Source organism: Pleurodeles waltl, chromosome 5 (genome assembly GCF_031143425.1).
Source record: "Pleurodeles waltl isolate 20211129_DDA chromosome 5, aPleWal1.hap1.20221129, whole genome shotgun sequence".
Lineage (NCBI taxonomy): Eukaryota > Metazoa > Chordata > Amphibia > Caudata > Salamandridae > Pleurodeles > Pleurodeles waltl.
Window position 1 is genome coordinate 1,609,174,623 of NC_090444.1, and position 27,476 is coordinate 1,609,202,098.

General features: G+C 43.8%; 1 protein-coding gene across 1 annotated transcript in view; it reads right to left on the minus strand.

The window, feature by feature from the left end:
- ROCK2 (Rho associated coiled-coil containing protein kinase 2) overlaps positions 1–27,476 on the minus strand; it is a 508,887-nt gene that overhangs the window by 185,037 nt on the left and 296,374 nt on the right. The window contains exons 7-8 of the mRNA XM_069235939.1: positions 20,624–20,762; positions 18,748–18,839 (exon numbers count right to left, since the gene is read on the minus strand). Of these exons, the coding sequence (XP_069092040.1) occupies positions 18,748–18,839; positions 20,624–20,762 (231 nt within the window). The remainder of the gene's footprint in view (positions 1–18,747; positions 18,840–20,623; positions 20,763–27,476) is intronic.

Below are 27,476 nucleotides of genomic sequence, written 5' to 3' on the forward strand. Positions count from 1 at the left end.
CTGGCCTGTCTCCCCCCTTCTAAAGGCACTGCTCCAGCGACGCCTTCCCCAGGGACCAGCGACCTCTGAAGCCTCAGAGGACTGCCCTGCATCTAGAAGGACCAAGAACTCCAGAGGACAGCGGCTCTTTTCACCCAAGACTGCAACTTTGTAACAAAGGAGCAACTTTAAAACAACTTGCGTTTCCCGCCGGAAGCGTGAGACTTGCTACTCTGCACCCGACGCCTCCGGCTCGACTTGTGGAGAACAATCACTTCAGGGAGGACTCCCCGGCGACTGCAAGACCGTGAGTAGCCAGAGTTGCCCCCCCCCCCTGAACCCCCACAGCGACGCCTGCAGAGGGAATCCCGAGGCTCCCCCTGACCGCGACTGCCTGTTCCTCAGATCCCGACGCCTGGTAAAGACTCTGCACCCGCAGCCCCCAGGACCTGAAGGATCCGAACTCCAGTGCAGGAGTGACCCCCAGGAGGCCCTTTCCCTTGCCCAGGTGGTGGCTACCCCGAGGAGCCCCCCCCTTGCCTGCATCGCTGAAGAGACCCCTTGGTCTCCCATTGCTTTCTATTGAAAACCCGACGCTTGTTTGCACACTGCACCCAGCCGCCCCCGTGCCGCTGAGGGTGTACTTTCTATGTGGACTTGTGTCCCCCCCCGTGCCCTACAAACCCCCCCCATGGTCTGCCCTCCGAAGACACGGGTACTTACCTGCTGGCAGACTGGAACCGGGGCACCCCCTTCTCCATTGAAGCCTATGTGTTTTGGGCACCACTTTGACCTCTGCACCTGACCAGCCCTGAGCTGCTGGTGTGGTAACTTTGGGGTTGCTCTGAACCCCCAACGGTGGGCTACCTTGGACCCAAACTTGAACCCCGTAGGTGGTTTACTTACCTGCAAAAACTAACAAACTCTTACTCCCCCCAGGAACTGTTGAAAATTGCACTAAGTGTCTAGTTTTAAAATAGCTATATGTGATTTATGTGAAAACTGTGTATGCTATTTTGATTATTCAAAGTTCCTAAAGTACCTACCTGCAATACCTTTCATTTAAAGTATTACATGTAAATCGTAAACCTGTGGTTCTTAAAATAAAACTAAGAAAAGATATTTTTCTATACAAAAACCTATTGGCCTGGAATTGTCTGAGTGTGTGTTCCTCATGTATTGCTTGTGTGTGTACAACAAATGCTTAACACTACTCCTTTGATAAGCCTACTGCTCGATCACACTACCACAAAATAGAGCATTAGTATTATGTCCTTTTGCCACTATCTTACCTCTAAGGAGAACCCTTGGACTCTGTGCATATTATTCCTTACTTTGAAATAGTGCATACAGAGCCAACTTCCTACATAAGAGTTAACCCATGGTCTCTGAGGATGGTTAGAATCCTCCTGACTATCAAATCATGCTCATCCAAAGTGCTTCCATGTATCAAAATATCATCCTGGAAGCACTTAACTCCAGGTTCAGAGCCAAACAGATTGTACGTAAGTCTTTGAAACACAGCAGCTGCTGAAACTAACCCAAAAGGTATCCTTATGAATCTAAATGTATCAAACGGAGTAATGAACATAGTGTAATCACGCAAATCCAGGTGCAATTCGATCTGATGATACGCAGAGGTCAGATCAAATTTACTTAAGTATTTGGAACCGGACAGCATCGTGACCATTTCTGTGATGTTAGGCAAAGGAAACTGGTCGTTGACAACACATCTATTGAAGTTCCTCAAGTCAACGCACAGCCTCAGCTCTCCAGATTGTTTCCTTGCCACAACAATAGGCGAAATCCATTCAGACGACTCCACCAGCTCAATGATACCCTCATCGCACAATCTCCTAATCTCTCTCTCCACATCATCTTTTAGAGAGATCGGAACAGGACGCACCTTAGCTGCTACAGGAACAGAGCCTTTTCTCAACCTTATCTGATGAGTGTATCTCTTCAAACAGCCTAATTTTCCGCTGAAGACTTCTTTGAACTCTTCGATAAATCCAGGCAAAGACACCTGCTCCTTCGCCTCTAATTCACATATGCGATGCAAGGTATTAACATAGTTTTCCTTGATCATGACCGGTGAAGGTGAGTTAGGATCCAGAATGACCCTCAAACCTTCCTGATGAGGCCAACTTAGAACACTGTCCCTTCTAACAGGAACATAAACCTTCCCGTAAATAGTGTTCGACTTGAAGGTAATCTCAGCCTCAAAATATCCTCTCAGATCAATGACTTGACCTCCATAGCCACCAGGAACAAGATCAGGCTCTTTTAGCTTTACTTTATGACTCAGTTGTTCATCAAAAACTGCGTTGGAGATCAATGTCAACCATGCCCCAGAGTCAAATAGCATTTTGCTCGATACTCCAAGAATGGTTACTGTATCCTTTGGATGTTTCTTCTTTTCCGTACTCATGGATACTGATAAAATGCAGTCCTCAACTATCTTCACCGTTGCTTGACTTTTTTGCGATTTGCAACATTTACCGAAATGTCCTTTCTTGTTGCATAACCTACAGGTTGAGTTCAAAGCTGGACATTTTTTGTAGGATGCAAAATGTCCTATGTTCCCACAACGGAAACACCTAGCATTCTTTTAACGGTTCTCTACTCCTTGATCAATTCTGTCATCTTCTCGTTCAACGTTGTTGCCTTTAGTATTCATTGATTTCTTTTTTGTGGTAAGTTTGTTCACTTCAATTTTCTTTTCCTTTTCTAGTTCCTGCACACAAGCCAAGGTGTGCTCCACACTCTTGGCAAGAACAATGACTTCTTGCAACGTTGGATCATCCTTGCTCCATAACTCTTGTCTGATCTTGTCACTTGCACATCTCAACATGAACTGATCACAAATCCTTTCTTCAATCATGATCCCGAATTTACATGTAGAAGCAAGTTTCCTAAGAGCAGTGATGTACTCCTCAATGCTTTCACCTGGTCTCTGCTCCCTCATGCCAAAATGATAATGTTCCAGAATTATACTGACTTTAGGCAAATAATGTAAATCAAGTTTCTTTAAACATATCTCAAATTCATTAAGGTCTGTGGCCTCTTCACCCAGGTCAGGAAGGCTTTCAAATATTTCCTGACCCTCAAAACCTAGACAATGCATAAGAAGTGCCGTTTTCCTTTCATTTGATAAATTTGTTCCACAAACTCTGGAATAATGAAGAAATGTTTTCTTCCACTTGGACCATTTTATTAGTGGTTCTCCTGGTATAGTTAGAAAGAAAGAAGGTGGTGGAATATTCTGCATTATGTTCGGTCAGATAATGCTTCTTTACTCTATTTTCTTATACTGTATACAAGAAACAATGCATTAAGTTGGAATAGAATCCTGTACATCTGTAAACATAAACTGAAGGAGGAAGAAAAAAAAACACAGTTGTTAAAGTTCAGCACACCCAGGTCACTTGTAGACACATCGATGTTTGTTTATAAAGTTGTTCCCCTCAGTTCATTTTCTGCAGGAAATAGCCCTTGTTTCCTTATTTTTGTTTTCCTTTGAGAAGATGTTCACAGACCGAGCAAGTCACAACTCGAAGTTCTGTTGTGTCAGTAGAAGTTTTGAAATGGTAAGTATACTTTTATCTTCCTTTTATTAAAATAAAATCCAACATAAATTACTCGCGCGCTACTGCGCGAGCGTATAACACGGTACAGTGCCAGATCCTAACCGTGCTATGCTTAATGCACTCGCGCCCTCCTGAGCGCGAATGTACAACACGGCTGAAACGCGGACGGAGCACCAGCCGTGATCACCTTAATGCACTCGCGCCCTCCTGAGCGCGAGTGTACAACACGGCAGAAGCGCGAGCAGAGCGCTAGCCGTGAACTCTTCAATGTACTCGCGCCCTCCTGAGCGCGATCGGAGAAACAGCTCCAGCGCGAGAGTAGCGCGAGCCATAAAAGAAAATAGAACGCATTAGAGAACGTGAGAAAACAAAACCGTTGGCCAGGTAGGCCTAAGGTTTTGAATAAAATTGACTAAAATAAAAAAATACATAAAAACTAATAATAATAAAGAAAAATACCTTGAGAACAAGTACGAAGCCCAAGGGGAGTAGATGAGTTTCAAAATCCGGTATAAGTCCAGTGAAAATCCAATGAGCACAGCATAAACCTCCTAAGGATCAATGGAGATTGAGGGAAAGAGTCCAAAATAGTGTTAAGATGCTCCAAAGACCCTCGTCGCCAGTGTAGAAAAGAATCAAAGAGTCTCCAAATAAGTATTGCAGGTCCTTTTATTGGAGCAGCCCATCCACTACAGCCCAGCACAACTGCTCTTCTCTCTGCTCATCTCCAACAAGATCAACACTCAACATTCTATATGAGGTCATATGTGACCTCAGCTAGAGGCAGAACTATGTGAGCATTCCACCCCTGCTGAGCCCACACAAGCCGTATACCACAAAAAGGCTACAGAATGTTACACAACAAAATGTAAATAACTGTAAAAAAAATAATTAAAAAAACTGTACACATTTAGCAGTTAGGAAAGCAAACATTAAGCACATTTTTTGTCCTTCAAATATTTTAATAAGATCAGAACAAATCAAGACACTTTACTTGATAATGCACAAATAATAAGTATTCACTAAAGCCATATTTCCAGACATTAGCATTTGTGGTCAATATAGCTTTATCAGTAAAATTGTATGTCTATGAAAATTTAGTGGCCACTTCAATAGAAAACGCTCTTCCTGTATGTGACAATGCACTGTCACAAGATGCTTTAGTTACATTAATAAATTGCCTGCCTCACATCCATTAAAGGTAGTTGGGTCGCAAATATTTGTTTTTCTAAAAAGTGTCACTGAAGCTCTAGAAGATTTGGGAAGCACTGTTCTACAGGATTGAGCATTCCATCACAACATCTGAAAGAAATTCTAAACTTCTGAGTCCAATTGAGTACACAGGACCCTTTAACATACTGGAAGGAATTGGTGTGCCACTTGAATCATTTTCTAAAAGATTGGGACAAGACGTGGTTATTAATTGAGGGTGTTTGTCCACAACATGGGCAACTCACTTTAAATAAATAAATACATGTAACCACCTTTTTTTTTTAAACCACTATTCATTCTGCTCATTAAGGACCACCTGATGCAGTGAACAAGTATTGACAATATCAATTGTATCAGGGTTTGCCCAGTGGAAAGGTTTTTTAAAGTTTCAGAATGACAGAGAATGCATAGTACATTTCGATCAGATCGCAAGCTCACCATGCGTAAGCAGAACAGGTATGAAGGCAGCAGTGCAAGATACAGCTGCACATGGAGAGAAGTGTTTAGCACAGGCAGCAGCGCTGAAAAAGGTTACTGCAAATGCAGCAGCGGGCATCCTCACTTGACAGGTGAATCATACGTCACAAAGCTTTGTTGCAGCCTCAGCACGGTTTAAGTGGGGGCTTCAAGAAAGGGAGCATTCAGGCAGGAGACAAAGGAGTCAACCTGAGCCCTTCATCTATAATGGATTCCCTGACGCTCCCCTACACATACAGAATCTCACACAAAGACAGTTAGAATATCCATGTGCAACATACACACATATATCCAAACAGACACCTCATCCTCTTCTCATTCTTACAGCCTTGTCCTGGAAAAGAAATGACTGTTATACCGAGAGGGGACAGGATATTTTGAGTTGTCTTTCTTTTGCATGATCCGAACTTGTGGTGCTTTTTAGTAGGGGGAAATTCACTCTGAGGTAGGCTGGCCACCAATCATATTACCCAACTATTGAGCCAAGAAAGAGAGATCGGCAAATCAATGTGCAAGACAAAAGTACAGTGCACTGAAGATAAAGTGAGTTTGCTCAAAATTCACCCTTCCATGTCCCTGTGAGAAAGTGGCATTATCACCCATATTTTTCAGACTTATGCTGCTATTTTGTACTCTACACCAGGGCATTACTAATGAGGCCCAGTGCATGTGCTCTGACACAAAATAATTGCTAAAACTGATTAACTCCTAATTCACATTTTTAAAGTTTCTGTAAGGCCAAAGCATATGGTGTAGAAATACGCTCAAAGCATCGAAACTTGAATATCAACTGTGAACTGCAGCACTATTTTGCCAATCATTAGTGTTACAAACGAAAGCACTGTAGCCTGAAAGCTGCAGTTTAAAACTGCAACCCACACTGTCAAAATAACCCTTTTGACAGGAGAAAAATCTTCCTTTTAAATATTGTCATCCGTATATAGGCCTTGTAAGACCACAAGGTAGGGACACTTGTAAAAATGTAATGTTGCCATGTCCCTGCAGTGACAAGCACCACAAAACTGTGGAAGGTTCTGACTGTTCTATTGGAAAACTACAGTACAGATTGAAATATTAATTCTGCTGTCTCAGATTTGAGGCCAGCTAGAATAAGGTTAAACCACTACTTTTAATATTTATTTAACAAGCCTAGTGGTAACTTTTAGCAAGTTACCTTTACCCTGCCTGAAGTTCCCAATGGCCAATTTGCATTAGTATGGCAGCAGCTGTTCTGCCAGTGCTTGACCTTAATGAGGTATAAAAACAGCTGCCAAGGCAGAGACAATTGCTCCAGCCTCGTGACAGAATAGATGGGGGTATAGTGTGATATGTATCAGTCCAGGAATAATAGCTAGGAAGGACCCAGGAACTTCATTAACTTTACAAAGATAAAGCCTCCCCATCCACAGCCAAGGGTAAGTCGAGGTCTGCGGAAGAAACAGCCTTTGCTCTTTTAGCCAAAGGTAGCCAGTTGGACACCAGTCCTACATCACGTTTAGTGTAGCTTGGGAGGTGGGGACTTGTCATTTCTCTAAACATACCTCTGACTGGAACAAGAGGTCCCTTCAAGGGCAGAAGGCCTGTGTCGGATATTTTGCAGTAAGGCAAACCGGATGTTCTGAAAAAGCGGGTAAGGTTGCTCCTGGAACTTTCTCCCCATTATTTAGGGAGTGTCCAGGAATCAGCCCATCCACTAGCTACTGAAACATAAAAGCTGGCACCTCAGTCACAGCTCCCAAGAACATTTTCTGAACCTGCTGAAGAACAGAAGGACTGCATGTGCTGCTTGAGTGCTGTGAGGAGACCTGAAGGTGTGGAGCTGCTAGCACTTGTACAATGAAGCTAACTTAAAGGTCAGTTGGCCAAAAGTGCAGCTTTGCTAGAAAAGAAAATCAAGTTGATTCCACTTTGGGCTTTTTGCTACTCAAAAAGCCTGTCCTTTAGGCCAGTGGTTCCCAACCTTTTGACTTCTGTGGACCCCCATTTTATCAATACTGGAGCCCGGGGACCCCCACTGAATCATTATTGGAACATGGGGACCCCCAAGGAGTCATTACTGATAGCTGGGACCTAATATTATTAAATTTTTTAGGCAGCCGCGGACCCCCTGAGGAGGCTTTGCGGACCCCCAGGGGTCCCCGGCCCACAGGTTGAGAACCACTGCTTTAGGCCCTTGTGGCAAGCCTATCAGGTCTTTATTGAGACCTTTGCCCAAAACAGGCTGCAGCCTTGCCGGAGAATTCTGTGCTCAAAAAAAAAAAAAAAAAAGAGCCTAAGTCCAAACGAAGCCCTAATGATCGGGTAAAGGCATGAAATGTATCCAGCTAACTAGTGGACCTCTTGAAGTGCGAAATTTGAACTTTTCCCGCCAAAACCAACAGCTTCAGTGGGAACTTGTCCAAAGGCTAAATGGATTCAAGAGGACTTCCTCAAGTACAATCTGCTAATTTGATCTGTGAAGGGTTTATACTTCCATTTCAAGGACTAAGTACCCAGGCAAAATCTTTGACAGTGAGGAACCTGCTTGGCATATCCAATCCGCAAACCACTGCTGTCAGACTGAGATCCCACGTAGGTCTGACTCAACCACCAACAGTGATTACTGACTGGTGCTTTACTTGCGCTGGTCACTTTTTCTTAAATCTTTAAAAATTCATATCTATGGTTCCCCTTACTAGGTTTTTACTGTTTTGGTATTGTTTTATTTATTAACTGTTGTTGTATCTTAGCAAGGCTTGGCTGCTAGAGTTCGGGCTGCTAAGTTCTAGAGTGCAGATTGTTTTCATCTGAGGGGGGAGCAGTTGTTGCAGGAGTGGACACAGAGGACGTGTATAGGGTTGCTTACTCTTATCTAATAAATTGAGCTTCAACCACATATTGGATCCTGGATCATTCTTAAAATCTGTCGACGAGGATGGGATCCACAAGTTTATTGAGGCTCAGTATTTAATATATGGACTGGGAACAGTTTCAACCCCTGTCCTCGTGCATTCGATGTGTGCTGTGTCATATCGTGGACAAGGAAGGAACCGGTTGTGACTAGCATGGCTGACTGCTGCTGGACCTACATCGTGTTGTGATTTCTTGGACTCCTATGTCTGTGGTGAGGATTTGCGGCCCAGGACATCGTGCGCAACCGCAAGTAAGCATTTGGATGTACGGGGAGCATTGTGGACCTGCCGGGAGCAGGTACTGACAGCATTCCTGTACCCGACGAGTGCCACAGTGTCTGGGTGTGCCCAACAAGCACCACGATGTGTGGGTGCAACGGTAGAAGGAGTCGTGGTGTACCGTTGCATTGGAGAAAGAGACACATGAGCGTGTGTGTGTTTATTCAAACTCACTGTTCAACTTGGAGCTGCGGAAGGCTTAAAACGCTTTCCTCTGGAACTCTGACGCTGAATGCGCATGGAGTGTTCCTAGGAAACAAAGGATGCTACGACGTGAGGCATGAGTTCACGGATTGCTGGAACTTTGTGACGCTGAATGCGTATGGAGACGTCTGAGCGTTCCTAAGCAACAAAAAGGACGATACGACATGAGACGTCACGTTCATGGATTGCAGTGACAGCAGTTTCCAGGACAACGCCCTGGATAGCGCCGGGCATCGGCAGCAAGGAGGGTCATTAGCGGTTTAGGAATTCAAGGCAGAGTGGACTATGCGCGACGTCTGAATTGGCGGCAGATTCAGTTTTTAGACGACGGTGACCACCTTTATTATTTTAGTTTTTTGTGTAAAACTGCAACGTCGCATATGATCTTTATTCTGATTGTTATGTGAATTGCGTGATTGTTGGAAGTAGAGCTATTCCTAGGTTATTAGGGGGACTGAATTAACACCATCGATGCAACCATCTTAGCCCCACAGAGGTTTTTACAAAATCCTGGAACTCCAGTGATGGCCTGGGAGGATTGGCGGGAGTCTTTTGAAACTTATTTGGAGGCTGTGGAGGATGCAACTTCTGAAGCTTCAAGGAAACTTGCACTTTTGAAGCATTGCTTGGGAATTGAGGGTAGGAAGGTTTTTAAAACTTTTCCCAGAGCTATACGTGGTGGATCTGGCATCCATGAAGGGGATGGTGAGGAAATGTCTGAAGTTGAAGAAGTGGTGACAGATGTGTATGCGAGTGACATGAAAGCTCTTGAGGATAACTATAGCAAGAAAACTAGTATTGTAGTGGAGAGACATAAATTATTTTCATGAGTTCAGTTACCTGGGGAGACTGTACAGCAGTACATATCTGCATTGAAACATTGGCTGTTGCATGTAAATTTAAAAATCTACTTGAAGAAATTGTGCGTGATATAAATAGAACAAATAATGAAAAGATTCAAGAAAATCTGTTGGAGCTGAAAGACCCATCCTTGCAGAAAACAATTAATATAGCAAGGCGCATAGAAAACACATCTAGGTATGTCAAGGAGTTGGTACAGTGAGCGTTGTCGAGAGCACAGGCAATGGAAAAGTAAATGTAGTACACAAGGGACGTAATTATGTCACTGCAAGGGATAATGTGAGTGCAAAGGCAAAACGTTTATGCTATAGGTGTGGTAGTACCAAGCATATGGCTGATGTGCTCAGCATCTAAGGCGAAATGTTTCAGATGCAAGAAAGTGGGACATTTTTCCTGAATGTATAAAGCAGAGCATTTGAAAGGAAATGGACAGAGGGTGAATTTGGAGAATGTGTATGATAGTGATGATGTGGACGATGAAACTGGTAACAATGCTATCGAGGTACTAGTAGTATCTGATGGTATGCTTGATGTTTCAAAGGTTGTTGGGGTGGTAAAGGATAGGTATCACCCTCCTAAATGTTTTATGGAAATCAATGGGGTCAATGTCCTTCTATGGGCAGATTCATGTTCACCCTACACCATAGTTGATAAACAGGTGTGGAAGGATATGGGTGCATGCAAATTGTTACCTGCTGATAAGGAAGGTTATTGTGCGACTAGGTTGCCTATGGTGGGTTACTTCAATGGTCAACTAAAATATAAAGATAGAATGGCAGAAGGTAAGGTGTATGTGTTGGAAAAAGGTAAGGCACTGTTGGGTTGGAGAGAACAAAAAGCTTTGGGCATAATTTTAGACCCTAACCACCCTGATCAGGTACTATTGACAGCAGCTGGAAAGATAGATGTATGGTGAGAACAAATTCCCTAAGTTGTTTGCAAAGGAGTTAGGGTGCTTAAAGAAATTCAAGCATCGCATAATTGTGAAATCTGGGAGTGTGCCCAAGTCGCACAAGGCGCGAAACGTTCCTTTGGTTTTGAGAGGACAACTTAAGGAGGAGCTGGATCGGTTGTGTGCAGTTGGTGTAATAGAACCAATTGAGTCATCTGATTGGCTTAGTCCCATAGTTCTAGCTCGGAAAACGAATGGGAAGGTACGCATGTGTGTGGTCTTGAGAGATCTCAATCAGAGCATTTGGGTAGACCGCAATCCTTTACCTCATATAAATGTTATGATTTCAAGTGTCAAGAATGCTAAGTATTTTTCATCCATCGATCTTTCGGGTGCATATCATCAGATAAAGTTACACCCAGAATCAAGGCACCTCACCTCATTCATAACACCAGAGGGTGCATTCCAATTTTTACGTATGCCCTTTGGGTTGGCTTCAGCCTCCTCTGTGTTCCAGAGGCTTATGAGTACAATTTTAGAAGGTGAAGGGAATGTTTTGGTGTTCCAGGACGACATTTTAGTGTGGGGTGGCAGTGAAGAGGATCACAACCGTAGACTGGAGAAAGTGTTGTTCAAATTGCAGGATGCCGGCTTGACTTTGGGAATTGATAAATGCAAGTTTGGGGTTCAACAAGTGGATTATTTAGGACATACGTTGTCTGCAGATGGTGTGAAACCCAAGATGAAGCATTTAGAAGCAATAGAGTCAGCTCCAGCAAATAAGGAACAATTACGTTCCTTTTTGGGATTGGTTGAGTATTACTCCAGGTTTGTGCAAAATGTTGCTGATAAGGTGCATGTATTAAGGGAGCTAATGAAAAAAGGTATACCATTTGAATGGTCACCTGAATGTCAGGAGACATTTGTGAATATTGAATCGGATATTGTACATGCAGTGGCATTGACACAGTTTGATCCGCAGGATATATCAATATTGATGGTAGACGCTAGTACTTATGGGCTTGGAGCAGTTTTTTTGCAGAAAAATCGACAAGGGTATGAAAGAATCTTTGCTTTTGCATCTCGTTTCCTCAAAGGAGCGGAACCTACTTACTCTGATCGAAAGAGAGGCGCTGGCGTGCTGTGGATCAATTCAAGACATATGTTTGGGGAACTACGTTTGAAGTAAGAACGGATCACAAACCGTTGATGGATATATTCACAACCAAGGGAGCTGGCAAAGCGACACCTAGAATACCCAAATGGTTGTACCATCTGAAAGAGTATAATTGTAATTTAAAATATGCTCCTGGCAAGAAGAATTGTAGTGCTGACTGTTTATCTAGGTTACCACTACAGAATACTTTGGGGGGCACTGAAGAAAGTGGTAAGGAATGGTTAGTAGCAAATGTTGATGAATCTTGTCAGGGTGCAATACCAGAGGAGAAATGGAATCGTGCCATTTTGGAAGATGATATGTTAAAGCAGGTTTCTGCACAATTGTCCAAGTCAGTTGAACCTGCAGAGGGTGGAAGGTTGGATTATGGAGAATACAAATTGGTTTGGTCTGAATTGTCAGAATTGGATGGCATTTTGAGAAGAAATGGGAGATTAGTAGTTCCCACTAGTTTGCATGTAAGACTGCTCACGCTATTGCATGAAGGACATGGGGGTATGTCGAGCATGAAGCAAAGGGCTCGAGCCGATTTCTGGTGGCCTGGAATGGATAAAGATGTGTAAAGATTTGTGCGGGCATGTGTAGCAAGCATGTGTAGTGACAAAAGTCATAAATCTGAAGAAATAACCATTGTAGCTTCTCAATTTCCGGAGAAGCCCTAGCAAAAATTAGCTATTGATATTTGTGGCCCATTCAGCAGCAGAGGTGTAGAAGGGAAATGGGCCATTGTGCTTGTTGATTATTTTTCTAAATGGCCTGATGTGGCGTTTGTAAGGGACATTAAGTCTGAGTGTGTGATAAGTTTCTGGGAGGAAATTTTTAGGAGAGAGGGCTATCCTGGGTGCTTGGTTAGCGACAATGGTCCACAGTTTGTTACTGATAATTTCCAACAATTTCTAAGAGAAGCTGGAACTGCCCATCATGGAACAGCTGTTTATCATCCCAGGGAAAACGGTTTGGTGGAGAGATTTAACCGTGTGTTAAAGGTGGGTGTACAGTTAGCTGAAGGTGATGGTAAAGGTGTATTGGACGCTGTCAAAGAAATGTTGCGGAATTACCGCAACACGCCTCATACGGCTACAGGTGTAACTCAATTTTTCCTGTTGAAGGGAAGAGAAGCTAACACAGTGTTAACGCCTGCTTGGATGCACATAACTGTGCTTACAAAGTCAGACAGGGATATATTGATGTGAGGTGTAGTACGTAAGGAGTATCAGGGAAAGTATGTTCAAAGACACAACAACAAAGTTAGGAAAAATAGTCACACGTTCAAAGTGGGTGAGGACTGTGTTGGTTGGTGAACGGAAACACAACATCAGTAAATGGTCTGAACCTAAGGAAGTTAGGAAAGTGAGGGGCAACTGTGTATTGTTGAGAGATGGTAAGAAATGGAATTTAAGAAAAGTCACATTGTGCAATGAATTGGAACAGAAGATGTGGAGGGATAAGTTTGGCAATGAGGAATCCCTCATGGACACTAAGGAGGTTTGTGGAGGAAGCCATGGGGCGATAAAATCATCTTCAATGCTGGAACAAAGACAAGGAAGGCGCTCTAAGGTTAGACCAAGCTGGTGGAATGATTATGGTACCAAGATGTAAAATTCACAGACTTTATTATTTACGGACTTTATTAATTATAGGTATGTGGAAGTGTTAATTTGTTTTTTGTGTCTTTTTCTTCCGGTTTAGTAAATTTTCTTTGTCATAATTTTCATGTGTTTGGGAAGGGAGATGATGTTGTATCTTAGCAAGGCTTGGCTGCTAGAGTTCTGGCGGCTAAGTTCTAGAGTGTAGAATGTTTTCATGTGAAGGGGGAGCAGTTGCTGCAGGAGTGGACACAGGGACGACGTGTATGGGGTTGCTTACTCTTATCTAATAAATTGCGCTTCAACCACATCTTGGATCCTGGATCATTCTTAAAAACTGTTACTATATTTTAATTATCTGGAGTTGGATTTTTATTGGGTTGTATTTTTCACAGTTTGTTTTGAGTACTAGTCTTTTTTGGGAATTGTATTAAATCTGATGTAGGTGAGTCAAGATAGGCTAATTCCAGTTCCTCGGTATCAGAGAGCACTTGCTGCGAAGTATGTGATTTGGTGATCTGTGTGGGTTTCATCCATCCTGAGAACACTTGATATATTAGTAGCATTACTACCACCATCTGAGGCCTGGGCAAACAATGGTGCACCTCGACTGCTGTATTAAGACCTCTGTAAATTCAGCTTTCACACTGATGTAAGAGAATATATGTTTTGTCTAATTCAGCTGCCTCCACCTTGTGATTGAGAAATTAGTATTATTTTAACTTTTTGTATCTGTCCCTTCCAAATACTTTCTCATCTTTACATACTGGGAAACTACTTCGAAGGGGCTGAAAGAGAAAAAACATGTTCTATTCGTGTTGGAACATGACAGCTCATGTGAACATGTACACTTGAATTTTTGAATTGCCCCCAATAGCTCTTCAGATACCCTAGGGAAACTGTGGTACAAAATGTATGTTTGACAGAACTATCCAAGATTTTCTTGGCGATGAATGCCTAACATCTTTAAGGCATGTTATGCTTGCTAGGTACGCATGAAAGAATTGGTATCTTTTATTAATGTTTTTACAGATTCTGTTGATTTAATAGATTACCCCGTTTTCACATTTCCTTGGATATGGACGGAAACTGGAAACTAGCCCCCAAATCCACCAAGAGGAAGTTGTGATTGCTTGCTTCATTTGCCCAGTTCAACCTTAAGACAAGGATTTACATTCTGCTACTTTCAAAGTTTATTGGTCACTACTGGTTTGATCACAAACCTTTGATGCATGTGTTTAGGTACAGGAGTGATTTCCCAAACAGGTTTTACAAGAAAGGCATTTGTAATTTGTGGTACATTATGTGCAAAGTCTTCTAAATGTGATTGCAGGCTACAGGTAAACAGTATGAAAAAGAGTGGATGTTTAAATGAGAAGGGTTTGGTTTTCACTGTATACAGGGAGTGCAGAATTATTAGGCAAATGAGTATTTTGACCACATCATCCTCTTTATGCATGTTGTCTTACTCCAAGCTGTATAGGCTCGAAAGCCTACTACCAATTAAGCATATTAGGTGATGTGCATCTCTGTAATGAGAAGGGGTGTGGTCTAATGACATCAACACCCTATATCAGGTGTGCATAATTATTAGGCAACTTCCTTTCCTTTGGCAAAATGGGTCAAAAGAAGGACTTGACAGGCTCAGAAAAGTCAAAAATAGTGAGATATCTTGCAGAGGGATGCAGCACTCTTAAAATTGCAAAGCTTCTGAAGCGTGATCATCGAACAATCAAGCGTTTCATTCAAAATAGTCAACAGGGTCGCAAGAAGCGTGTGGAAAAACCAAGGCGCAAAATAACTGCCCATGAACTGAGAAAAGTCAAGCGTGCAGCTGCCACGATGCCACTTGCCACCAGTTTGGCCATATTTCAGAGCTGCAACATCACTGGAGTGCCCAAAAGCACAAGGTGTGCAATACTCAGAGACATGGCCAAGGTAAGAAAGGCTGAAAGACGACCACCACTGAACAAGACACACAAGCTGAAACGTCAAGACTGGGCCAAGAAATATCTCAAGACTGATTTTTCTAAGGTTTTATGGACTGATGTAATGAGTGAGTCTTGATGGGCCAGATGGATGGGCCCGTGGCTGGATTGGTAAAGGGCAGAGAGCTCCAGTCCGACTCAGACGCCAGCAAGGAGGAGGTGGAGTACTGGTTTGGGCTGGTATCATCAAAGATGAGCTTGGGGGGCCTTTTCGGGTTGAGGATGGAGTCAAGCTCAACTCCCAGTCCTACTGCCAGTTCCTGGAAGACACCTTCTTCAAGCAGTGGTACAGGAAGAAGTCTGCATCCTTCAAGAAAAACATGATTTTCATGCAGGACAATGCTCCATCACACGCGTCCAAGTACTCCACAGCGTGGCTGGCAAGAAAGGGTATAAAAGAAGGAAATCTAATGACATGGCCTCCTTGTTCACCTGATCTGAACCCCATTGAGAACCTGTGGTCCATCATCAAATGTGAGATTTACAAGGAGGGAAAACAGTACACCTCTCTGAACAGTGTCTGGGAGGCTGTGGTTGCTGCTGCACGCAATGTTGATGGTGAACAGATCAAAACACTGACAGAATCCATGGATGGCAGGCTTTTGAGTGTCCTTGCAAAGAAAGGTGGCTATATTGGTCACTGATTTGTTTTTGTTTTGTTTTTGAATGTCAGAAATGTATATTTGTGAATGTTGAGATGTTATATTGGTTTCACTGGTAATAATAAATAATTGAAATGGGTATATATTTGTTTTTTGTTAAGTTGCCTAATAATTATGCACAGTAATAGTCACCTGCACACACAGATATCCCCCTAACATAGCTAAAACTAAAAACAAACTAAAAACTACTTCCAAAAATATTCAGCTTTGATATTAATGAGTTTTTTGGGTTCATTGAGAACATGGTTGTTGTTCAATAATAAAATTAATCCTCAAAAATACAACTTGCCTAATAATTCTGCACTCCCTGTAAATCGAAACCTTTAATAAAATTGTATAGGCTTGGGTGATGTTTGAGATGTTTTAGAAAGCATGCGATTCAAGCTTGTCCTTGAAAGGGTGTCATTGATGGTAGAATTCTACAATGTGAGGCGGGGGTTAAGTAGGCAAGAATGACAATTTGTTGGTATTTACCAAAACCCTAGAGCCTTATTGCAACAGAGAAAAAAGATACAGCTTCACCGAAAGGGTGGGGGGTCTAGAAGACTTGTCAATTCAAGAATATCCATTCTATGTGTAAGCTGTCTTAGAGGATTATGCACACTTTGCCACTAGTGATAAGGTGTGATCATTTAGACCGCCACACACGGGTCCAAATTCAGACTTGAGGAATTCGGCAATAGATTTTCTAGGTCCAGTTTTGGAGAGCAGGATAGGTTTTTCCAATTCAATTATCTTCAGAAGCAGTACACATCATGTTCATTATTCCAATTAGTGCTGCTGAAAAATCTGTCATATCATATCTCAAAATTTTCTATACCTCACACGGGTCATTTTCAAAGACAGTCAAGAGGGCTTTTCCATCATGCAAGAGAATGCATCAACTCTTGATTTCAAAGGCAGTGCTCCATCTCTGTGATTCGCAGTAGCCTGGAAGTGGGAAGTGCTACATGGCTTAACCATTCTCAGAACTGTGTATATAAAATGCATCACTCATTTTTTTAGATGCTCATGGAGAAACTCTGATAAAGTAAGGGTAAAAAAAACGTTATTTGGGAGACCCCTGCCTGGAATTAGTCTACGGATAAACGTACTAACACAATCCAGCATTTAATTTACAAATTTTATCCCATATTGCTCCACTGGACACACATGATTTGAAGGAAATTCGCAGTTTCTTGTGTATTAAGCTATCCACTTTATCAAAATAATATTATAAGTAGACGGAGCTAACAACTAGATTAGGGTAACTTTTTTGGTTTGATCTAGTTCGGTATTTATTTTAATTATTTTAAACTGAGTTTTGTTAAACTCCTAAAATCAATACATTATCATTACAAAGTTTCTAGAGCTACTGATCATCTGCAAAGTCTAGAGGAGATGGGTAGTCGATCTCCCCGAGCGGGCATAAGATAATTGGAATAAGCCGACCAAGGAGGAAAATGCATTTGGGATATATTCAAAAAGTATTTTTCTAAGGCCAGCAGACGATATCAAGTATTACTTCAAGACTAATCAACAAAACATTACAAAGCTGGTGCTCTCTGACTTCTGATCAGAAATGATGTCATAAGTAAATCAATTTTATATCCCCCATGGCACATGCATGTAATTTGAGATCAGAGAATTATTAAGCGAAATACTGAATGTGTTGCCAAAACAGAATCTTCATTCTTAAATCTGCTTGATACACACGTCCACAGGCACTACAGATGTTTACTATCCTAAAGTTTGGTAATAATTTAACATGTATTCGGAAATAAAATGCTTTGTGCATAGTTATTAGACATTAAACAACTGATTTTGCAGACCTGGGGCAAAAACTGATGACTGGTTAAACGGGGTGCTGAAAAATGGTATGTTTCACACAGTAGTTCAACACACAAGACCCTCGCAAAAGTGATGAAGATATTGAATATTCACAGCACTTTGAACAGTTTAGAGAAAAAAAAACCAGCAGGAAAAAACATGTCCCTGTTTAAAGAAACGTCCCACCTCTCTCTGAGGACCTATCCGAATATGGGTCAGAGTGTTTTCAGGCACCAAGACACTGACTGAAAATAAATCGCTGTAAGGAGACGGACAAGTGGTGCATTTATGGATTAAATCACTTCAGAAATATTTCTCTACTTAGAAACCCCCACAATGTATGTGTCAGAGGAGGTCCTACATCGGATGTTGTCCTTCCAGAAAACTCGATCAAACCTTTTTGAATGGATGTCAAGGTGAGTGGCATCAGACGATTACAGAAAGATATGAGTGCTAAGGTGTCAACAACGGAATAAAACATGCACTAAAAATCAATCTAATTGTGCAGCTAATAAATGCATAGAAAAGTAAAATGGTAACATTTGCTAAAAGCTTCCACACATAAAATAAGTGTGCCATTTCGGATAGCACCACTCTACTGCTTCTGAAAAGAACTATATCTCAGCTGTGCACTTGCCTATAATACAGGACGTCAAAAGGCTCAGAGAAGTGCACACCCCAGAACTCCACAAAAGATAGAGTTTTAAACACTCCCACACTGCCTGAAACCCTGGACCTGTCATCACCTGGACACAGGCGGAAACTTCACTTCAGCTGACTACAGGCGTCATCCAACTAAAGTCTTCCAAGTGAGGTTTGTACAGCACTCCACTACTGTGAAGCCGAGCTAGTGGAGAAATTGGCAAAAACTATGAACCAAATTGGCGAAAACTATGAACCGCATTTTACAATTTTAATTAAAAGAAGTCGAGCAAGGAAATAGCAAATAGTGGTATGCACTACTGACCTCAGATGGTGCCTGGCCAGTTACCCACGGATGCCTCCAGACCAGCACAGCGTTTTATGTAATAATGTCTAGTAGGCATCAAACAATCTGTAAACAAGTATTCCCGATCCCTGTTCTAGCCAACAGCTGTATACTGAAACATGCAGCAAGAAAGACGGGTAGAAAGCACTTACTGTCGCGGATGCTGTCCCAGTTCCACTGGTCGTTCTTGAAGAACTGATGTTGCTTGATTTCTTCTACCCCATTTCTTCCTAGCCGCTTCTCCCTAAACATAGCAAGGCATCCACATTAGGAGAACAGGTCTGCTTTGGAGGTCCGTGACATCGCGAAGGCGCCTTCACAAGCCTACCCTAGGAGAGGAAGGGAGCAGAGCTTGGCCCACACCGGCCACCGTTTTGGACTAACCGGGGCCTCCTCCCTCCCCACCCATCATCCTCGGTCCTCGACGTGCGTTTCATTTTCCTGGAAGCAGGGAGCCGACTGGCACTCTCGGCGGTGCCACGGGGGGGGGCGCAGTTTCTTTCTATTCTTTCTATGTTTTGTTCGGGGAGGGCGCGAGCATTTTAAACAGAGAAAGCTCTCCCCCTGCACCGCGACAAGTCTTAAGGACGGGGAGGAGGGCGGAATAATGCGGCTGCACAAAAATAAATGCTTATGCTCCGTGCTGTATCCGGATTTAACCCTTGCGCACTCAATGAGAACATTGTGAAATGGCGAACAGTACAGGACTATGTTGGAAATAAAGAGCATTTCAGCCAAGCTTCACGTGTGAGGGCGAAATCCACTTGAGACCCTAAATTAAAATAAAATCGGGAAACCAAGTAATTTCGCTTAACACATCCAGTGCGAAGCAGGTAATTAAGAGGCCATAAAGTAAGCATCTGTTTCACACAAATCCCTCGTGGACCAGAGCTAACAAACATGAAAGGTCAGACATATGAGTGGGCGGGCCCGCCGCCCTCTCAAGCTACGCATTTAAACTCAATGCACGCAGGTATGCTCACGCAGCTTGCCGCCCCGCTATCTGTGCAGCCCGAAAGAACTGCCACACAACCGCCCCCTACACTGGACCAGCAAAAGATCCCTGAATTACTTCACTTTCACATCAATATTTTATGCTTTCATATTTTACCCGGCAAAGATAAAACAGCAACAGACTGCTAAACAAGGGCGAGCGAAAGTTGCATTCTAGGGAAAGTGGGTAAAAAAACTAAAATCAACATTTTTGCAAAATCAGCACTTTTTGATCGATTTTGCATTTGGCACAATTATACATGTAAAATGTTTTTGTGAACGAAATGTTGCCACAAGTGTCTATGTGCATGTTTTGCAACAAATGAGAACATAATGGTTCAATTTATAGATCACTCCTGCATAAACAATCTGCACATTTCTTTCACCGTATTTTTTTTTTTTTTTTTAAAGGAAAACATGTTATTGATCGTGCGTAGAATTTCAGCACAATGTCAAGAAAAGGGTATAGGATCAGTGTAACAATTTTACACACACTAAACCTCAAGCAACCCCTATCTCAGGCAATTCAAAACTGTCCCTTTTCCCTTCAACGTCCAATGAATAAAACATTAAAAGAAATTACTAGATTTTTAAACTTCTCTTTGTATGCTAGTTTCGTTGTTGTTCCCTTGTTTGGTGCCTCTTCTCCCCTCTTGTTTGTTCTGTTTAAAACTGTAGTTCGCGAGCCACAAATATTCACTACTGGATGCAGCTATTCTACAAATGTCCAGCAGAAAAAACACACAAGTCGATTTCTACTGGTTAGATAAAACTACCAGGCAAAAAGCACAACACAGCAATTACAAAACAGTCACACTATTACGTTCTGACATACAATCGAAATCAACTATAATTTTCTCTAGAAGCTCCCTTGGTTAAACCATGCCCCATAAAGAAACAATAATATTTTTTTAAAGTAAGATATTTTTGACGTTCATTACAAATGCAGCCACAGACCACTTTCCTATGGGAAAAAAAGCCACCCAATGTGCAGGTATTATCACAAATGAAGGCTCAAAAAAACTAAATACGTACCGGTCAGTTAAAAAGGCACAGATTAGGTCCTTGGCATGCTTCGAAATTTCAACATCGTCTGGGAAATTGAGCGAGTTCTTGTGGTCCATGATCTTGCTGTATGTTCCCACTAAGGAATCTGCATAAAACGGAGTATCTCCTGCAAAGAAGCAAGACGCATTAAACTCAAACGGTGGTGGGCAAGGAGCAAGATGCGCAATACTCAGTGTAGCGGTGGTGGCAATAAGATAGGTTTCACTGCACATACATTGAATTTTATCTTTCAAAGTAAACATTCTTGAGCTCGTTTATGTAGTCAGCAAAGGAAATAAATTTTCACATGGAGAGAGATTTTTCAAGATCCGATTTCCAAAATGTTTTGCTTTAGTTTTGCAATCGAGAGTGGCACAGAGCGCCCTTTGTCAAGCCAACCAGGTTGGTCAGGTTGGGATTTAAGCCTCGTGAACTTGGCTCCAAACTCCTCCTCATAGAGACACCACCTCTATATGTTATTCCACTGAGGCGCCGGCGAACAGACTCTCTCACTGTACCAGGTGTCCCGCTGCGCCCCTTTCAATTGACACAGTGATGGCAGTGTTTCAGGACGGATTTTAAGACCCGGGTGAATTTCTCAAGGACGGAGTGAAGCAAAGGCCTGATTATCGAAAAAAAACATGAGGGTGTAAAGCCTGTACGTGAGTGGTTGGCCTGAAATAGTTCAATTCCAGGCAGTAGCCGGCCAAAGGTACTTAAAGCCTACGACAGCAACAAGTTACTGCACATCCTGAAAAGCGAAAACGGACCAAAGGGGTCACCGCACATCGCTTTGAGCGTGTGCGCGCGCGCGTGGGAGATTGGGGATGGCTGTAAGCACACATTACTCTTCTGAAATTGAATTTCTATTAAAAAACATAAGTGCAGAGAACAATCGTTTCCTTAGAGCCCAAAACACAGCATTAGCCAATGACGTGACTGCCATTTACCAAGGCTGCCTAGCCTTGATGCAGTAATCCTACACTAAATACCTCCTTATAGCATTTTCCTTTATTCTTTTTATAGATCAATGTCTAATAATGAAAGTTAAGTTCTAGTCCTCAAAAACAGGCACTGGGAAAGCTAATAGGTCTGACGTTGGCTGTTGGGCTTTTGTTTTTTTTAACGCTGGTTTTGTCTGCACACACTTTTTATGAAATTATTTTGGGGGAGCTACTAAGCACTCTCCTATATAAAAATGGGTAAATACAACATTTTATTGGTCTCAAAACCACACACTGACATACTTAGTACTTGGCACTAAAGAGAACTACATCGTGTGGTTTTACTCCTTGTGAAAGAGCAGAATGCAATCATTCAGTGAAATTAGCCAATGTCTGAAGTAAGGTTAGGCCCCAGGCTACAGTGTCTTGGCATAAGTGAAACCTACTGAATTACTATGGTTGTGTGTGTAAAATGGGAACCTAACTATAACGTCCTTGTAACCTTTGTTTTTTTTTCAGTGAATTTCTAAGGTTTTTTAAAATCTATTTCCTAACTACAACGCCCCTGCAAACGTAGTTTTTTTTTACAGTGATATATATCTATATATATCTATCTATATATATCTCACACAACTCAATTGTGAAATTGGATTTTTTATAGCTTGAGCTGAAAAGTGGCTTAATACCAGTTCTATCACTCCTCGCACCTCCAGAGTTTGAACACAGGTTTGCTACAAGACTTAACAATCCTGGTTTAGAGGACAGTAGCTTGCCTCTGGGCCAAGGAAAGGCCAACTGATGACTTAGCTATCCAAGAGTGGACAGGAACAGCTGGCATAACAAAGGGCATATTTAGCACTACCTCTTTTGACTTGGACCCGCCTATACAGGCTTCAGATAGAATGGGGGGAAAACCAGTTTGGACCCTGTCACGTAGGGGATAGGCCAAGAAGCTGAAGAAAGGCCTGTCTGATGGAAGCTGGGCCCTGCCCAATAGTAGTATTGACATAAGTAAACCTTCTGAAGCTGGTAGGTGGGGTTGTTCGGTTCTGCGTGGGCCTCGTCCGTGCCATAAATCACATATATGGTACCTACATAGGCACCACCCTGGTGCGCTGACATCAGTTACTTCTGCAACATTCCATGTCGGGTGTGGAGCCACAGTGAGAACTGATCACTGGTGTGAAATACTAAGGCCCTGAGAAAGATGTCCCTTTCTACTGCAATTGGGGAGGATGGGAGGGCTGGTAAGGAATCTGCAGCTAGTTAGAGTCTCTACCATGCATTACAGAAGGTAAGAAACTTGTCATCTGATACAGGCTTCTAGCCAGAGATTCCTTTCTTTAGACTAGATACTCAAGCAATGCCTCCCCAGAGGTGGGTCTGCAAAGCCAATTTAAACCAGAAAATCCTGCAGGGCTGAACAGGCAACGTGCCCTTTGTGACAGATCTGACTGTCCAGATAGTAGTGCCTGGTAAATGTGTGAAAAATGCCCCCCATTGCTGCTTGACAGATATCCAGGACAGGAACTCTGCAGGCTAATGCATTGGTCGCAGTTTTAGCTCTGGTGGAATGAGCACACAAACCGTAAGGGGTTTGCTTTTGGGCCAATTCATAGCAGATATTTTTGTAAAGCACTATCCATCTTGAGTTTGTCTATTTCTACACAGCCTTCCTTTTCATTGCTCCTACTTACCCCACGAAGAATTGATCATCTACCTGGAACTCTTTGTGCAATCAATGTAGAATGATAACACTCTTTTTGGGTCCAGATGGTGGAGTCTCTCCTCCTCCTTGGAGGAATCAGGCAGAGCAAAAAAGGTAGGTAGGGTGATTTCTTTTGACCTACATGGAAATGAGTCACAATCTGTGTAAGAAAGGAGGCACCCGTCTTGAGGACCAGTGTAAGGAAATGCCTCCTTGGCATGGTTGCCCCCTGACTTTTTGCCTTTGCTGATGCTATGTTTACAATTGAAAGTGTGCTGAGGCCTGCTAACCAGACCCCAGCACCAGTGTTCTTTCCCTAACCTGTACTTTTGTATCCACCATTGGCAGACCCTGGCATCCAGATAAGTCCCTTGTAACTGGTACTTCTAGTACCAAGGGCCCTGATGCCAAGGAAGGTCTATAAGGGCTGCAGCATGTCTTGTGCCACCCTGGAGACCTCTCACTCAGCACAGACACACTGCTTGCCAGCTTGTGTGTGCTAGTGAGGACAAAACGAGTAAGTCGACATGGCACTCCCCTCAGGGTGCCATGCCAGCCTCTCACTGCCTATGCAGTATAGGTAAGACACCCCTCTAGCAGGCCTTACAGCCCTAAGGCAGGGTGCACTATACCATAGGTGAGGGTACCAGTGCATGAGCATGGTACCCCTACAGTGTCTAAACAAAACCTTAGACATTGTAAGTGCAGGGTAGCCATAAGAGTATATGGTCTGGGAGTTTGTCAAACACGAACTCCACAGCACCATAATGGCTACACTGAAAACTGGGAAGTTTGGTATCAAACTTCTCAGCACAATAAATGCACTCTGATGCCAGTGTACATTGTATTGTAAAATACACCCCAGAGGGCACCTTAGAGGTGCCCCCTGAAACTTAACCGACTATCTGTGTAGGCTGACTAGTTTTAGCAGCCTGCCACAACCCGAGACATGTTGCTGGCCCCATGGGGAGAGTGCCTTTGTCACTCTGAGGCCAGTAACAAAGCCTGCACTGGGTGGAGATGCTAACACCTCTCCCAGGCAGGAATTGTCACACCTGGCGGTGAGCCTCAAAGGCTCACCTCCTTTGTGCCAACCCAGCAGGACACTCCAGCTAGTGGAGTTGCCCGCCCCCTCCGGCCAGGCCCCACTTTTGGCGGCAAGGCCGGAGAAAATAATGAGAATAACAAGGAGGAGTCACTGGCCAGTCAGGACAGCCCCTAAGGTGTCCTGAGCTGAGGTGACTAACTTTTAGAAATCCTCCATCTTGCAGATGGAGGATTCCCCCAATAGGGTTAGGATTGTGACCCCCTCCCCTTGGGAGGAGGCACAAAGAGGGTGTACCCACCCTCAGGGCTAGTAGCCATTGGCTACTAACCCCCCAGACCTAAACACGCCCTTAAATTTAGTATTTAAGGGCTACCCTGAACCCTAGAAGATTAGATTCCTGCAACTACAAGAAGAAGGACTGCCCAGCTGAAAACCCCTGCAGCGGAAGACCAGAAGACGACAACTGCCTTGGCTCCAGAAACTCACCGGCCTGTCTCCTGCCTTCCAAAGATCCTGCTCCAGCGACGCCTTCCAACGGGACCAGCGACCTCGACATCCTCTGAGGACTGCCCCGGCTTCGAAAAGACAAGAAACTCCCGAGGACAGCGGACCTGCTCCAAGAAAAGCTGCAACTTTGTTTCCAGCAGCTTTAAAGAACCCTGCAAGCTCCCCGCAAGAAGCGTGAGACTTGCAACACTGCACCCGACGACCCCGACTCGGCTGGTGGCGATCCAACACCTCAGGAGGGACCCCAGGACTACTCTGATACTGTGAGTACCAAAACCTGTCCCCCCTGAGCCCCCACAGCGCCGCCTGCAGAGGGAATCCCGAGGCTTCCCCTGACCGCGACTCTTTGAACCTTAAGTCCCGACGCCTGGGAGAGACCCTGCACCCGCAGCCCCCAGGACCTGAAGGACCGGACTTTCACTGGAGAAGTGACCCCCAGGAGTCCCTCTCCCTTGTCCAAGTGGAGGTTTCCCCGAGGAATCCCCCCCTTGCCTGCCTGCAGCGCTGAAGAGATCCCGAGATCTCTCATAGACTAACATTGCGAACCCGACGCTTGTTTCTCCACTGCACCCGGCCGCCCCCGCGCCGCTGAGGGTGAAATTTCTGTGTGGGCTTGTGTCCCCTCCGGTGCCCTACAAAACCCCCCTGGTCTGCCCTCCGAAGACGCGGGTACTTACCTGCAAGCAGACCGGAACCGGGGCACCCCCTTCTCTCCATTCTAGCCTATGTGTTTTGGGCACCGCTTTGAACTCTGCACCTGACCGGCCCTGAGCTGCTGGTGTGGTGACTTTGGGGTTGCTCTGAACCCCCAACGGTGGGCTACCTTGGACCAAGAACTAAGCCCTGTAAGTGTCTTACTTACCTGGTTAACCTAACAAATACTTACCTCCCCTAGGAACTGTGAAAATTGCACTAAGTGTCCACTTTTAAAACAGCTATTTGTGAATAACTTGAAAAGTATACATGCAATTTTGATGATTTGAAGTTCCTAAAATACTTACCTGCAATACCTTTCGAATGAGATATTACATGTAGAATTTGAACCTGTGGTTCTTAAAATAAATTAAGAAAAGATATTTTTCTATACAAAACCTATTGGCTGGATTTGTCTCTGAGTGTGTGTACCTCATTTATTGTCTATGTGTATGTACAACAAATGCTTAACACTACTCCTTGGATAAGCCTACTGCTCGACCACACTACCACAAAATAGAGCATTAGTATTATCTATTTTTACCACTATTTTACCTCTAAGGGGAACCCTTGGACTCTGTGCATGCTATTCCTTACTTTGAAATAGCACATACAGAGCCAACTTCCTACAACCAGCATGTCTGGAAAGAAGGTAGTGTAGAGAGGGTGCATCGAGAATGCCTGCAATCTGCTGTCCCTCCTAGCTGACGTAATGGCCACACAAAGGCAGTTTTGAGGCTCAGTAGCCTAAGAAGGCAATTGTGCATACATTAACGTTAGAATAAGAGTTAGATCTCACTGGGGCATGAGTAATGGCCTGGGGGAAACATGTGCTGCATATCTTTTTTAGAAAGCTGTCAACTGTTGCCACTCAATCTCCACGCATGAAGGTGAAGGGTACGCGGGTTCGGGTACAGAACCCTCCCCTGTTCCTGCGATAGAAGATTCTCTTGAAGAAGGAGCCTGATCTGGGGGCCCATGGTCATGCTCAACAGCTTGGGATACCAGACTCTCTGTGCCCAATCCAGCACCACAAGAATAACTTGGGCCGGTAGTTCCAGATCTTCGAGGGCTCTAGGAGGAATGGTATAGGCAGAAAGGCATACAGCAGCCGGAGCTCCACTAAAGATGAAAGCGTCTTCGAGTGAGAGTTGCCTTGGAAATTCCAACTTGCAAAACTGCTAACATTGTGCATTCTTGACAGTGGCAAACAGATCTAACCAAGGTTCTCCCACTGTTGAAAGAGATCCTGCACTACCTCTGGATGGAGACACCATTTGTGAGCCACTAAGCATCTTCAACTGAGTTTGTCTGCCCTGGCGCTCAGTGAGCCCGCCAGGTGTTGAACCACCAGAGAAATGCCCTGGTGTGCCGGCCATGTACGAGGTGCTGAACTCCTTGACAAAGGGTCCACAATCCCAATCCGCCCTCTTTGTTGCAGTACCACTTTGTGGTGGCTGTAAGGAAATGCCTCCTTGGCATGGTTACCCCCTGACTTTTTGCCTTTGCTGATGCTAAGTTTTGATTTGAAAGTGTGCTGAGGCCTGCTAACCAGGCCCCAGCACCAGTGTTCTTTCCCTAACCTGTAGTTTTGTTTCCACAATTGGCACACCCTGGCATCCAGGTAAGTCCCTTGTAACTGGTACCCCTGGTAACCCCTGGTACCAAGGGCCCTGATGCCAGGGAAGGTCTCTAAGGGCTGCAGCATATCTTATGCCACCCTGGGGACCCCTCACTCAGCACAGACACACTGCTTGCCAGCTTGTGTGTGCTGGTGAGGACAAAACGAGTAAGTCGACATGGCACTCCCCTCAGGGTGCCATGCCAACCTCACACTGCCTATGCAGTATAGATAAGTCACCCCTCTAGCAGGCCTTACAGCCCTAAGGCAGGGTGCACTATACCATAGGTGAGGGCACCAGTGCATGAGCACTGTGCCCC